At 36.7% G+C, this 16,290-nt stretch overlaps 1 protein-coding gene across 1 annotated transcript; it reads left to right on the top strand.

The window, feature by feature from the left end:
* The first annotated feature begins 856 nt into the window (after positions 1-856).
* Positions 857-16,061, top strand: mTerf3 (mitochondrial transcription termination factor 3). Its single transcript, XM_069842063.1, has 5 exons — positions 857-1,491; positions 3,319-3,501; positions 11,112-11,235; positions 13,186-13,276; positions 15,082-16,061. The coding sequence occupies exons 1-5, from the start codon at positions 1,025-1,027 to the stop codon at positions 15,357-15,359; spliced, it is 1,143 nt and encodes a 380-aa protein (XP_069698164.1). The 5' UTR covers positions 857-1,024; the 3' UTR covers positions 15,360-16,061.
* The last annotated feature ends 229 nt before the right edge of the window (positions 16,062-16,290 follow it).

Consider the following 16,290-nt stretch of genomic DNA (forward strand, 5'->3'; position numbering starts at 1 on the left):
TAATTTTTGTTCAAGTGTTTTGACAAACACGTATGCCCTATGAGTAATGGAAAGAATGTAACAACACTTTTCCTTGGATACTCTGGAATTATATTTTGTTGTACATTGAGACTCTCATCTTTCATTATTTGAAATTTCGTGGAAATGATATGATAGGCCTATATCTTGATATTTTGAGTAGAGCGATCTTTTAATTGTTGAAAATCAGAAAATGATAAAGTTGAGATGGAGTTTTAAACCATTTTTTTTAATAAAGAGGGAGAGTAAGTTTAATACATGCTTAATACATGCTACAGCCCTTTAAGACTATAGTCGACTGCTGGACTCAAGCCCATATATCGAAGCAGAGGTGGACGTTAATCCAACAAGACAACAAGAATGGAGGTATCCTGCCGTTGGCTTTCGTAACCTATTTCACTACCTATCGTAGCTCCCCAAGTGCATCACGAACACGGAGCGGGACAATACATTTGTATTACACATTATGTGAGATTATTTAGTCTTAGATCGAAAATGTTTGCAGCGCCACCGTTTCGTACTTACTCCGCAGTGCCATTCGTGTAGGCCTACTGTTGTTAACATATCAACATAGTGAGTGATATATTATTTGTTGATTTTTATGGATATGTTAAATTCCTTGCATAATAATTTACATGCCATACAAGGTCACGCGTTGGTGCAAATATGGGTATTTCATGTGACAAGTAGGTAATTCCTCCCTCAGCATTGGGGACACTGCAGTGCTGTGCAGCTCTTAGCAGTGTTGCCAACTCTGCGGTTCTCCGATGTGGAGTTTTTCAGTGTTTGTTCAGTGGAAAAAAATTGTATTGTTCATAAGAATTTTGCGGTCGTTTTTAACACTCACAGCGGTAAAATCATATGTTACATTGACAATATAGCAATTTAAGCACTGTTTCTTAGGCGATTATGAGAAGCGGATTGGCAACACTGGCTCTCAGCTTGTGGCAGTGGTGGAGTGTATGAATTGTGTGTTTGTTTTTGTACGTGCGATAATTTTTCGAAAATGCGTGCATTTATGTCATGTATACAGACATTTTTAAGAACTTCAGTTACAAAAATAGGAATGCAGAACCGTCGTGTAGAAATTTATAGAATATTTTCTTACAGACAACTACAAACAATACATGATAAATTAAACGTAGTAAGTCATAACACTTCAGATTCCATATCAAAAGAGTCGTCATCGCAAAATGAAGACGAAGTGTTTGCTGTTCAAGTTAATAGTGATATTACAAAAGAACGACTTCAGCAGAGTGATTATTCAGTAATCGAACCTTGTAGTGAAGATATATCAACAATCGCACCGTATTATAAACCATCTTTTAATTTTGCGGCCTATGTTAATAAGTCACCAACACTTCAACAACTTGTCAAACTTGGGGTTGATTTACATAAACTCGAAGGAAAGAAAAACGTACCTGAATTTATATTAAGGTTGGAATTCGACAGGGATATGAAAGAGCATATAAGGTAAACGACAGGTAGACTTTAGTTTTAAATTTCGCTGAACCTTCATTGCTGTTGCTGGTGTCACTTTTCCTACCACACTTTTGCTTTACTGGTTTCTATGAGATGTTTCTGAAGCACTGTTGTAGCTTTCCTCCCCTGCTACATTTGAGGAGATACAGGTTGCAATATTAGGGAAACTGACCATTTCTTGCTTATTACGTTGGTAGGGCTAACTTAATTAATTAGTAACGAGGAGATATAACACTGCATAAGAATATACAAGTAAGTCTCATACGCTTTTTATGTTTAAAGTATTTGTGGCTGCAAAGTAAAACCATGTGCTTATCATTATATTACAGCTCGCAGAAACTTGTGAAGCAGAAGAAAATTGTACCTTCTTTGGTGTAGCTTTTCTGGAAAAATAGTCTACCATGGAATTTATTGATATGTTATTGTTTTCTGAAAATGACACATTTCAAGTGATCCCCTCAATGTCTTATGGTTTGTTGTAATCTTACGGGGGAATAGTTCATGACATGTTGCAATTGGGACTTGTGCCTATATCTTGTTCTTCAGATCCTGGATACAGTGTGGTCTGGTTTGAAGCCACCTTTCTTTGAGATATGAAAAAAAAAGCTGTAAAGTCTGGGGATTGAGCTGGCCAGTTGATATCACTAAACAAAGAAATTAAGTATGCAGGGAAAAAGTTCTCAAAACCAGCAGTTTGTATCTGGCAATATTGACTATAGTTCCGTCTTGTTGAAACCAAATGTCATCCCTGAATAATTTCGAGGGAAAAATTGTTCCGGGGCCGGGCATCGAACCCGGGACCTTTGGTTAAATGTACCAACGCTCTACCAACTGAGCTACCTGGGAACCCTACCTGACACCGATCCAATTTTTCCCTCTATAGACCTCAAAGTGGGCTGACAACCATCAAGCAACCAACATTGAGTGCACACTAACTCTGTGTGACTTAAATTGTGGTTTTCTGTTAACGAACAGTGACGTGTATTATTCAAATCAAGCTTTCAGGTATAACTCCCTGTAAAGTTGATTTGAATAATTTCGAAGGAAAAATTGTTCCGGGGCTGGGCATCGAACCCGGGATCTTTGGTTAAACGTGCCAACGCACATAGGTGACCTTAACATATGATTTCCACGAAATTTCAAATAATAAAAGATGATAGAGTCTCAATGTACAACAAAATATAATTCCTGAGTATCCAAGAAAATGTACAGTTGTATCCTTTCTATTACTCACAGGGCATGATTAATTTTGTCAAAACGAACAAAATTGAAAGTTTTTCTTCACCACTTTGTCCATTGTGCAGTCTTCAAGAAGAACTGCAACAGAATCGTCTTCACCAATGTCCAATCAGCACTTTCCTCTAAACCCACTGTGTGTGAGAAATATTGACAAGCAAAAGAGTTAATGGCTTTATTGCCCTATATACAAGCGATATTTTATACGATTATACTGTACTAGACTGATTTTAAGTTGCCGGATATCAACATAACATTAGTTGGGCTGGAATGTTGATGCATCTGGCCTTAAGTTCTAAATAACCAGCTAATGCCACCTGTGAAAGTTGAATAATGGCTACATCACTTCGCAACGCAATTGAAATTACTGGAATAACTCAGAAATAACTTGTGTGAAATATTTTAAAAAGAAACCTGATTTAAATGTGTAGTTTTAAATGTTTTGTTTAAAACTTGTTTTAATCAACATATTTGTTTTAAACAATTTTGAACACTTTGCTTAGAACTTTTTATTTTAAACATGCCAACCGTGCTAGTTCAGTAATATGCCGTTTTCTGAAGCTCCTTTTGTTACTCTTTCAGGTTGTTACATGATTTTGGTGTTCCATCAGACGAGCTTGGAGCCTTTTTAACGAAGAATCCAATGATATTTAAAGAAGATTTAGATAATCTCCAAGTTCGTGTAAATTATCTTCAATATAAGAAATTTTCAAATGAAGTGATAGCACATATAATAAAGAGAAATCCATTCTGGCTGTCACACAGGTACATTTTATATCCCTGGAGATGTTTCAGTTACTTAGTTTATATTCGATTTTTAATGTTGGAAGGCTTAAAAGCCTGTATACGTCATCCTTTTAATTTTTTGTATCCCCTTGAATGTCTAAATTTATTACACCAGTTGTGACCCTTAGACATTTCAAGACCATTGAACTTGCGATAAAATTTTCTGCTGAACAGTAGATCCCAAAGAATAACTTATTCATATTTTACTCTATCAGTCTTACTAATAAACCGTGTATAGTTTTTATACGAGACTTAGGCAGAGTTGAGACAGAAAACGTTACTAATAAACTGTGAATAAGCTATGGACGTATAAACAGGCTGTAACTATACAATGGGAATTGCTTTGCAGTAGTTATATACACGAAACCCCTTGTTTAAGCGTTGTATATAGGGAAAAAATGGCCGCCCCTTTAACAGCTGTTCATATCGACTGTCATTTTATGATGAAGTTTACCTTGTAACCACAGAAGAACAAACCAAAGATCATAGAATTATTAGAATAATATTGCTGTAGCTTGTACTCTTTGACCAAAATGTAGTGTGGTAATCGATTAGAGCCAGTTGTACTATCGATATTTAACACGCCACACTAGAGCGCTCTACCGGATCCAGTAGAGAATCTCAGATATTCTATTACCTTTTGTAACGAAGTAATGACGAAACTATGACGTAGCTGTGTAACAGTTATACTGTTATACACGACGTATGTAGTGATTATTAGTAAGGAATTTACACACGACTTATAAATGAGCTACTCATTGTATAAGTATAAGACAGTTAAATGTCTGTATATAGAGTTTTTATTAGTAAGACCGTATGATAATATGTATTAATTTAGTTCCTTCTGATTATACAGATGACGTATATACTCATAACACACAAAGGAGCAAAAGCTCGTGCTCAGATGCAGTTCAGTTACAATACCTATTCAATGCAAATAAAATAATAAGACATATTACAATACATATCAAATGAATCAGAAACAATACAAGGATAAGAATAAAGGTACGATATAAAGTATAAAACACAATATAGAAAGCCACCGGCATAGCTCAGGTAGTAGCGAGCCTGCCAATCAATCTGGTGCCACATCCTGGCATGGACCCGACTCATGCCTGGGCTGATCACCTGGTTGGGCCCTCCTCTGGGATCCTTTCCAACCGCAAGACAACTGTCATACAATCCACAGTGAATCCTCGGTCTCATCCCACCAAACATTATCTCACCATCACCAATTCCATCAAATGACATCTTGATTATCAGCAGAGACCGGAACTTTGGCAGAATGCCTTTTTAAATGTGTTAAATCTATCTTCATTTTGAAAGTAAATCTGTACGAATTATACCTTTGTGATTGAAACGTCACAGTTTTATGTTGCCCTTTTCTGCCTTTTTTAATATAAATGCCTAATTTACAAAATAAATGCTTTTTTTTGCCTTTTTTGATTATTTATCTATTACTTATTAATTTATTATTAATAATTGCCTACAGGTATATTTTAATTTATTTCTATAACCGCTACAATGAAAGTGACTTCACTGAATGTATATTATTGTTTTTCAGTCAGTTCATATTCTCTTTGCAACAGTGAGTGCTGCCATGCAATAATGTATAACAGTAAGCATTTTAATTATTGCTTGTGTTTATTTGACAAGACAACAATGATTGCAGGTCTAACGTTATTTTTAACGGTTTTTCTTTCAGTTTTCATTGCGATGTTGTTGTAGCTAGCAGCAAGATGCCGGAATTCAGTGTTCCTTTATGCAGTAACTTGAAGAGTTACATTAATACTTTTCCGACGTACAGTAGCATGCAAATTAATCCGAACACGACATATTTTTACATTTTCTGTCACTGTTGGCCTCACAGCTGCTCATACCGCTTTAATTGACATCTGTAGTACGTGTAATTCCATTGTTGAAGGTCTGTCATTATTTTTTTATAATATGTGACATTTTGCCTGTCGTTTTGTACTTATAAGCATTTCAGTTGTGTTGAAGACTTAATTCTGCAATCCTGTGTACATTCTGTCATCTTCACAAATGGATACAACTCCACGAAAACAGTCTAAAATTATATCATTAGCAGGGCATTCTTCTATGACACAGAGGCAAATTGCTGCAGAATGTCACATCGGTTTGGCTACTGTTAATTCGATCATAAAATGATACAGGGAGACTGGATCCATCACACCCCAGAAAAAAAAAGGAAACTGTGGCCGGAAAAGGAAGACCACCTGCAGATGATCGTTTAATTGTCAGGAAAAGTAAATTAAATCCTAGACTAACTGCTGTCGACTTAACCTGCGAGTTAATGGCTACCACTGGGGTGAATATTCACGTTACAACAGTGCGGTGTAGGCTTTTGGAAACCGGACGAAGGGCTCTTAAGCCTATTAAGAAGCAACTGCTAACCCCAGTTATGTGCAAAAAACTCTTAATGTGGGCAAAATTACATCAACACTGGACAGTGAATGACTGGAAGAATGTACTTTTTTCGATGAGTCTCATTTCGAGGTCCACGGCTACCGTGTTTCTTACGTACGGAAAGGATCCGAAAAAGTAACAGCAGCTCATCTCCAACAAGCACCCAAATACCCCCCTAAAGTAATGTTTTGGGGTTGTTTTACACATGAAGGGCCTGGAGCATTAATACCTATCAAGGGAATGATGAATTCTGACAAATATATTCACTTATTGGAAACCAGAATCGTACCCCAGCTGCAAAAATCATTTCCAGATGGCAGAGGTGTGTTCCAAAAAGACCTGGCACCATGCCATACGTCTCTAAAAACTACAGAATTCTTCAACAAGAAGAATATTCAGGTACTCCCCTGGCCAGGCAACTCACCCGACATCAACCCCATTGAGAACTTGTGGTCAATTTGCAAAAGAAGAATGCAAAAAATGGATTGTTCTACAAAGGAGAAGATGATTTCTGCCCTCATTGGTGTATGGTTTCGCGATGAAGAAATGAATATTTGTGGAAAATTAGTGGAATCCATGCCAAATTGTCTCAGAGCTGTTATTAGGAACAAGGGAGGCCACATAGATTACTGAGGTATGTCTTAGATCCTTTTTTTTATCCCGTTTGAGTGTTTTTGCATAAGTAATACGTTGTTCGGATTAATTTGCACGCTACTGTATTTTGTACTGACAGTAAAGTACTTACATGCAAAATATGTGAGCAGTCAGTGAACTACGAAAAAAAATATTTCATATCGCAACAGATCAGTACAACCAAACACAAAACTGCACTTTCCAAGGCTACTGGGAAGAAGATTTCTTTGCTTCCAACAGTAATTGCAACATCAAGTCGATAATCTCAATTTGCATTCGACTTATGTAAAGCTTTTCTTGCTGCCGAAATCCCTTTGTGGAAAGTGCAAGGTTGTGGGTTTAGTGCAAGGTTTTTGTAATTGCCTTTTATTGCGTATTTTAGCTATTTATAACGTCTTTTTGCCTGCCTATTTTAGCTATTTATGATGCCTTTTTGCCTGCCTATTTTAATCATTCATAATGCCTAAACTTCGGTCTCTAGTTATCAGCATCTGTTTATTTGAAAAATGCTTGTTAATGTTTTGTTTTTGATCCATTTATGAATTACTGATAACACAGAAGAGTTTTGAATCAAAAGTATTGGTAAGAGAGGATATCTATCTTACTATTTTATTCAATGCTCTGATGACTATATATGTACACACTGGGACTAGGGAGGGTGTATCAATTCGCTACATCTCCATACGGGTTGAGGCTAGCCTTCCGTCACAATGTTACATCGCGTTATATTGGTGTTCTCTGAAAGTGCTGTGTTGTTGAGTTTTGTTTAATCAACAGTGCATGCATGTGTATGTTACATGTTAATTTTGTGCAAAATGACTCATACTGAGAGAACATTGAGATCATTTGTAGAATTAAAAAAAACTGTTTTGAAGTTGAATGTATGAAACAAAATGTGCTTACAAAGATAGGAGATCGACACCACATTTAAAAATTAAAATAGCAGATGAAGGAAGATAAAATAGAAATTTTCAATCTTCATGGTATAAGAAATATTCTTGGTTAACAGGGTTCTCCAAGACAAATAAGTTATATTGTTATACCTATATTCTGTTTGGAGGTGAAAATGAGTGGTCATCATTTTCATGTGGGGTCTGTGTCACAAAAAATTTTGATAGAAAAGTCAATAAACATCTGCATATAAAAAGATACGAGGTGCATCCAGAAAGTAAGTTTCCCTATTTAAAAAAAAATAACACACGCTTTCAGGAAAACATTTATTGGCAACAGGTACAGCAATGTTTCAGCTATTTTTCAACATAGCCACCATCAGAATTGAGACACTTGTCGTATCATGGGATCAACTTTTGTATCCCTCTGTCGTAGAACTCTGCAGTCTGTGAATGGAACCAGCGTGTGACAGACGTCTTCAGCTCTTCGTCGTTGCGAAAACGCTCACTGGAGGACAGGAATTTCTTGAGGTGCAAGAAAACGTGAAAATCGCTGGGAGCAAGGTCAGGACTGTAGGGTGGATGATCAAACAACTCCCAGCCAAATTCCGTCAAAACAGCTGCTGTGCGCCGAGCGGTATGTGGACGAGCATTGTCATGGAGGAGCACAACACCTGCAGTAAGCATTCCATGCCTCTTGTTTTGAATGGCACGTCGCAATTTTCGCAGTGTTTCACAGTAACAGCCAGCATTCACTGTTTCACCTCTTGGAAGGAAGTCAATGAGCAGAATGCCCTTCCTGTCCCAGAACACCGTGCACATCACTTTCCGTACCGACAGCGTCTGTTTGAATTTCGTCCTGACCGGAGATCCACTATGCCGCCAATGCATTGACTGCTGCTTGGTTTCCGGGGTGAAGTGCGAAATCCAAGTCTCATCGCCCGTTACAATTCTGTCGAGGAACTCGTCGCCGTCATCATGATACCATTGCAGAAATGTCAGTGCTGCTCCTAAACGTTGCATTTTGTGTTCGGGTGTCAGGTTTTTCGGCACCCACCTGGCACACACTTTTTTGAACAGCAGGTGCTTAGTGACAATCTCATGCAACAAGGATCGCGATATCTGCGGAAAATGGCTGCTCAGCTCCGTAATCGTGAAGCGACGTTTCTCCATGATGCACTGCCGCACCAACTCAACACGATCATCATTGATGAGGGACTGTCGCCCACTGCGCTCTTCATCATGGACACTTTGACGACCTTCGGAAAACTGCTTACACCAGCGACGCACCATCTGCTTACTCATGATGTTCGGCCCATAGACCTGACAGAGCTGCCGATGAATTTCAATTGGCACAATGCTTTGTGCATTAAAGAACTTCATCGCCGACCGAACCTCGCAGGCGGTGGGAGAAGGAATAAGTGCTTCCATTTCGGACCACTGCTGCCACGCTACTGACACCAGGCAGGACCTGTCCGGCTGGCATATGATTGATACGTTATAGATCTATTATGTATGCGCAATTTACACGGCTAATTACGTTTACTTTCAATGGGAAAAAAATCGGGAAACTTACTTTCTGGATGCGCCTCGTACTAGGTAAGCAGATTTTTTCAGCTTACTCAGTATTTACACCCTCGCTTCAAGAAATGGTGGATTAAAGATACCTGCAGGGAAAGGGAACCGATTTACTGTGTGCCATCTAGGGTCTGAAAAAAAAACGGGATTTTATTTTTACCAGAAAGCAAGTGAGTATTTCGATCTAAATTGACGTCAGGTTATCATGATGAAATGACATTCAAAGACTGATTTTTGAACTGATTCATTAATTATTTGAAAGATAGATAACGCAAGTTATCATTCAGTAATTGTTACATAAATTTTGAACATAAATTCAAGAATGGTTACAACGAGAAGGATTTCATTTTTCACAAACAGAAATTAAATCTGGATTGTTACAATGTGTATTGCCATTCAAAAGTCAGCAAAGAATGTGTGAGCTGGACCAACTTGCTAATGAAACAGGTCACCAAATAATACGATTATCACTAAATCATTGTCAGTACATCGCCATTGAGCTTGTCTGGTCTCAAGTAGATTGTCAAGTTGCTAGGAGAAACAATACATTAAAAATCGTTGACGTTGAATGACTTGTTCACGAACTTGACAATGTAACACAAGAACAATGGGCTGCCTGCATAAAACACGCAGAACAATTACAAGAAGATGATTCCGTAAAAGAATAGGATAGGACGATATTTTAGGACCAATTGTAATAAATTTAAAAAGACAGTGACACAGAGGATGAAAGCAGAGTTGTCAGTGACAATGACGACACCAACGAGACTGATAAGAGTGACGAAGAGCCCCTATCCATTCCTCTATAGTAATCATGGTCAGGTATAGTACGATGTACCGAAGTACATATGATATTTCCGTGCAGAAATTCTGCGTCATCATATGATGAAGAAAGAGTGGAACGGAGAAAAATTCTCTCTGGCACTGGGATTTGAACCCGGGTTTTCAGCTCTACGTGCTAATACTCTATCCACTAAGCCACACCGGATTTCCATCCTGATGCCAGATTGAATCCTCTCAGTTTAAGTTCCATCTCTTAGGTTCCCTCTAGTGGCCAACCCTTATGCACTGCATCACAGATGTGTGACAGTGGTACAATGTACACACAGTGTGCAGAGGTGCACTCATTACAAGTGATTAAGCGGCGGGGATCTGATGGAATAAGTGCCGTCTTAAATCACGTTAAGTGATTATTTTTCGCATATCATATACCGTATTTGCTCGCGTAATTTGCGCCCCCGCGTATTTTGCGCACCCTACTTTTTAAGGGATTATTTTGAACTTTATTTTTGCTCCGTGTATTTTGCGCACACATTTTACGTACGTATTTTTTTCAGTGTAGTAGGGATTTTCCTTCCCTACAGTCCATCGTAGGTCATTCACCAGCAACTTTGTATAATTTAGGATTATCTACAGTGTTATGCTATAAAATTATAAAAGATGACAAAATTACTGTATTCTTAATTACCATACTGAACTTACCTATACATATACTAATTGAGATAACTCAGAACAGGACCTCTTATTTGAAAAATCCGCATATTTTACGCACCCCAATTTTTCAGTGGCCAAAGTTAATTAAAAAGTGCGCAAATTACGCGAGCAAATACGGTATTACAATATACCGAAGTTGGCCACTAGAGGGAACCTAAGAGGTGGAACTTAAACTGAGAGGATTCTGTCTGGCATCGGAATGGGAATCCAGCGTAGCTTAGTGGATAGAATGTCAGCACGTAGAGCTGAAAACCCAGGTTCAAATCCCGGTGCCGGAGAGAATTTTTCTCCATTCCACTCCTTCTTCATCTATGGTCAGGTATGTTTATTTTATATTATCTCATTAGCAGACTAATATGATATCTTATGAACTGCATGACTCATTACATAATTAGAGATGCCATCTTACAACGCAACAGGGAACTGATTTTTCTTCCTCTCGTGCAAGACAGCATTATTACAATGCCTCAGCAATCTGTTATTGGTTCTCGCCATATGCAGAAGATTTGCTGCGGATAATATTTGGTGATGCTAGAACATGTTATTTATTTCTTTTTCTTTTGACAGCACTGAGGAAATTGATGAACGGTTAGGACACTTTCAGGTGACTTTCAAATTGAGTGGAGATCAAGTTCGAGAGGTTGCAAAGAAGTCTCCGAAGCTTATTACATATGACATGACTCATATTAAGGTAAGGTGGCCAGATTTTCAAGTCCCAAAATTGGGACACCTCGCAAAATGGAATAGTAAATGAATGGTGAATTTTTTTTACATAAATTTACATGAGAAATATAAATACACAATAAAAATAAATAGAATTAAGATAGGAACAACACATTGCAATACATGCATACTATAACTAAAACCACAAAAATTAATGCAGTCTGATCCATTTGGGTATGGATAATATTAATTTATTATTATAAAGCTATTATGATCGTAGGAAAAATTTCTTGCTGGTTATATTATGATTAAAAGATGGATGTTTCCATATATGACAGTCAACAATGCATAATGTGAAAGGACAAATGAAAATCGTAGATGATTAAAATGGCTACTACAAATCAACAGCGGGCACAGTGTGTTCTTTGGTATGCTAAATTTGAGTGTTAAGAGTTCAAAGAAAATTTCGACGTATGGTGTGCGTAATGTACCTAAATATGATTTCTTAGTGTTGTGGTATCGAGCATTTGCAGAAAAAAGTTCTGTGTTAAAAAAAAAAAACATGCAAGAAGTCACAGGTGAAACCCAGTATGAGAAGCAGCTGTCTTTTGGCTTGGTCCCCAAACTCCACAGATCTAACCCTTCCCGATTTCTTCGTGTAAGGTTTTGTTAAAGACATTGTCTATTCACAGAAACCAAGGAACATTGATGATCTGAGAGTAAAAATTACTCATGCTTTTCAACAAATCACCTCTGTTATCGCTAATATGTTTTCGTGGGATATCAGCAGAGTTAAAATTTTGGAATGTTCCAAGCTTTCAGCTGCTATCTCTGCAGCCATCTTCAGGGAAGTTATGTCTGGACAGAAAGTCATAGAGATGTTAGGCTGTCTCAGGTGATACGGGATTGGTTGGTGGATCGGCCAATCCGGGGCCGGGAATTATCATTCCTCGGCTGATATCCTGCGAAAACATATTAGCGAACCAATGCCGAGAAAGCCTCAAATCATACACACCCCTGTTATGTTACAACAGACATGGGCTGAATTGCTTCACTGTTATGAGTTGTGCAGGGTGCCCAATGGGGGTCATGTTAAGCTCTGAGGAATCTCCCATCTTTCAGTATTGTATGCACAAAGTTTCAACAAATAAAGTTCAGTAGTAAATGTTTTACAGTGTTTTTATTTTATCCATATCCAAACGGATCACCCTGTATATTATACACATTAAAATCGATTGCATGTGTTGAATAATTTGGTACAGAAGGGAGTCAATTGATCTTCAGTGTTTTTGAGATTTTAATTACAAATTTCATCTGGTCCAGTTAGTTGCTTTCTTGTCTTTTGCGTTCAGAATGGCTGCTCTTACTTACGCTATGCTTATCAGTTCTGTGTTATACGACTCTTGTAGTGCTTAGATTACCTCTGTTGAGGAGAAAGGAAAATTATTTTTCCCAAGATTCGATTGGGATCTCCGTGACAGTGCTGATTAACTTTTTTCTAAAGACAAAGTGCTCTGGTAGTGCCTCTTGAGATTGGGCTTATTCTTGCTCTTCCGTGATATTAGTTTCCTATTGAGACTGTTTTATAAGTTTTTTTTTCTTTTCTCTGCGTAGATTTTCCCTGTTTTTCAGCAAGGAGATAATTTGCTCACTCAGTATTTTCGTCAATATGAAGCATCATAATTTATTCACACAATATTTTCGTGAATATGAAGCGTCAGTTTGAAATTTAGAACTACGAAATGTCAGTAAATATTGATTTGTTTAAGTATATCCCATTTAAGCTGAAATCAGTTGCAAAGAGTCCACTACCAACATTTGAAAGTCTAGAGTCATTGTTCTAAAAGATCACTTGATTCTTTCCTTAACTGATTATTTTCAAATCTCAAATTTTATTTGTGTATGTATGTATAAGGACTTAATATTAAAATTGTTAATATTGCAACTGTACAAGATTCTACTGTGCACTTTGTTTTAGGTGAATACATTTTCTGTGAAAGAGGAGATGGGTTTTAATGAAGATGAAATGCGAGCTTTGCTACTAAAAGTACCAAAGTTATGGATGAAAAGTAAGTTAATTAATCTTCTCTTAAAATGTTGCATCTCTTATCCGTGGGTAAGACACGCTAGCCCGAGGGTGCACTGTGCTGATGACCGCTGCGCTAGTGGTCCAGAGATTAGTGCACTGGATTCCATTAATGCTGTCTCATTTCTTAGTCTTACTGACATTGAAAACTGCGTCTTCTACCTCCACACCTACTCTGCACGTGCAGGTTGACTTGCTTATATTTTGTATTCCGGTTTTCAGTGGTGTTCATGGTAAAGTAGTAGCTACACAAGTAGAACTGGTTTGCAATGTATGCCAACATTTAAGATGTGCAGTGGCACGCCACTGCTCATAACAATGGCTTTCTGTGTCTGTTGTATACAACTTACTAGCATAGCCAGTGGGAGGGGATCAAGTACACACGCAGGGGGAGAGAAAGAGAGAGAGAGAGAGTGGGAAGAAGAGAAGGGGGACGGGAAAGAGTGGGGGAGGAGATGGAGGGAGAGAGTTTGTGCGTGTGTGTCGATAAAAAGTATGTAGTAGTATCAACCAGGATTTTCCATTTCTTTGCATTTTTAAGCAGCAGTAAATAAAAAAAATCTGACATGGATTTTTATATTTTTAGATTTGAAATTCTGTCTTGTGTTATTATATTAATGTAAAAGAATTATAGTGTGAGAAACTGTAAAGATGATTTTGTGGCCAGGAGGAAAAAGGTCTTTAGTCAGATTTTTGTGAAAATGAGATTTTTATATATTCTGAAAGCAGAAACAATTCTATACAATCTGGTAAAATGGTTAAAGTCAAATAAGACTCCTGACTGGATTTATAGTGCGTTACCAAATGTCCTGAGTACTTTTTGAATCGAACACACACAGAATAAAGGACTTAAGAATGTTTAATACTTCATTCTTTACAAACACCACATGTGTACTTTCCATGCTTCCCTATTAAAAAGGTCTAACTTGTATTTTAGCTATTTTATCACATACTGATGCCCTTTCCTTTTAGAACTTTAAGCATTAGTGTAAATAGTCTTATAATTGTTTAAGTCCCATTTTGCATTCCTAATAATGTACATTTCTCATTTATTTTGACATGAAAAATGTCTTATGTTTAAGTAGTCCCTTCTACTCAGTTTGGGTTCTAGTCTTAAAAGGGCATAAGTGCGGCTACTTTTGGAAATAATCAAGAAAATTGTTAAATGAGCAACATTACCTATTTTAGAAGAAATATAAACAAATAAAATTCAGGAAAAATCTCTTAATTAAAAAACTCTATAATTGACACCAATTTCAATCATTCTACTGCACTCCTGAAAAGGAGGCCAAATATGTATTATGTATTTGCATGAGTTAATATGTTAAAATTGAGATTTAAAAATCACAAAAAATATATAATATAATTTAACAAACGCTGATATACAAGGTACAACAAAAATCTACTTCCAGAAATTACTAAAATATCCCATACTTGCAGAAACTTGCCCGAACGTGTTCCGTCTGAGCTACGTCGGAAACTTCTTTCTGCAAGTATGGGATATTTTAGTAATTCCTGAGAAGTATAAAATTTTTAATTAAGATCTTTTACTTCCCGGTCACAGACTGTATCATTTCACATGATATAACTTTTGTTGTTTTCAAACATATTATAGATCCAACAAGTTTCTTCATCATCACCACCACCAACCAACCACCCACCCACCCACCCACCCTCTATCGCAGCTTTTATCATATTCATATAACATTGCAAAATTGTCTCTGTGACAAACTGAGATTTTTAATAGTATGAAATATATGATTGCCTTTTTTTTATTACTTTTTACAGATAACAAGAATCTGGTGTCAGTCTTTGATTATGCGCACAATACAATGAAGTTGCCACATCAACAGATTGTTGCTTTTCCACATATTCTCGTAAGTCGAATATTTCGCGTTAAACAACGTCATCTGTTCTTGCAGTTAATAGGCAGAGCACAATACAACCCTAATATGGAGGGTTATATTTCACCTAAAGATCTGGTTTCTGGTACAGACACTGAATTTTGTCAGATTGTAGCCAAGTCTTCAGTAGAATCATTCAATGTATTTCTTAAAACAATTTGAAGAAGTGGATGTCACTGCAAGTCGTTAACTGTTTTATACAAATCGAAAGATTACCAAAGCTAGTGCTGAAGGAATAAAGACAGTAGCAGACTGAAGATATTGGATGTAGCAGTCTCTGAAGCCAAAACAGGTCCACTAGGCTTAAATCTATCGAAGAAGAAGGAGGAGAAGATGATGAAGAGAAAGTAAACAAAATAGTACATGCCTTCTTTCTAAGCAGAGGCGGATTTAAAGCTTTGGCTGTTCTTGTGTACAAAGCATATGCTGCCCTTTTTACAAAGTAAACCCATAGTATTCTAAATTGAAATTTTTCTTGAGAACCAAGACGATTTAAAGTTCGTTTATTAGTAACTATGTATGTTTATCACTGTAATGTATGATTTAATAACAAATAGAGAAATAAATTTGTTTGTAAAGGTGCTTGACATCATGAATAAAGTAAGAAAAAATAAAAAGTGGTGGTTTTCATTTCAATATTTTGAGGTGTGAGACCAAAAGGCTTTATAAATTCTTGTCTCTCCATCTCTTCTTTGTGGCTCACGTGTTTAGTATTTAAATTTAATTGTTATTGTTATTTAAAATCAAATCCTTACTGCTTTTTAAAAACATTTTAGATTTCATTGTTATTAGTGGAAAGAAATATCATCTCATTTATAATGGCATTGTAAGATACAAATTATAATTATTATTTATTGTTAAAATAAAGTCATATATATTAAAAATTTTTTGCATTTAATTTATTGTTCGAAAGGGAATAAAAATAAAAGTAAAACGTTTCATTTCTGCTCAGTTTATTTTCTTTGTTTTAAGGATCGAATTTTCTATATTTTATCAAATAATCGATAATAGCATTGATAATTGTTTTGAATACTCAAGATTGCATGGTTTTAAATTCCCCTTTTTTGACAATAAGTAACGAAAACCTCAGTGA

Source organism: Periplaneta americana, chromosome 12 (genome assembly GCF_040183065.1).
Source record: "Periplaneta americana isolate PAMFEO1 chromosome 12, P.americana_PAMFEO1_priV1, whole genome shotgun sequence".
Lineage (NCBI taxonomy): Eukaryota > Metazoa > Arthropoda > Insecta > Blattodea > Blattidae > Periplaneta > Periplaneta americana.

What these genes read in the sequence shown, in the direction of transcription:
- mTerf3 (XM_069842063.1), top strand. Translation starts at nt 1,025, where the DNA reads ATGCGTGCATTTATGTCATGTATACAGACATTTTTAAGAACTTCAGTT. An exon ending in GATATGAAAGAGCATATAAG is followed by an intron (nt 1,492 to 3,318) that starts GTAAACGACAGG and finishes TTACTCTTTCAG; the next exon opens with GTTGTTACATGATTTTGGTG. An exon ending in CCATTCTGGCTGTCACACAG is followed by an intron (nt 3,502 to 11,111) that starts GTACATTTTATA and finishes TTCTTTTGACAG; the next exon opens with CACTGAGGAAATTGATGAAC.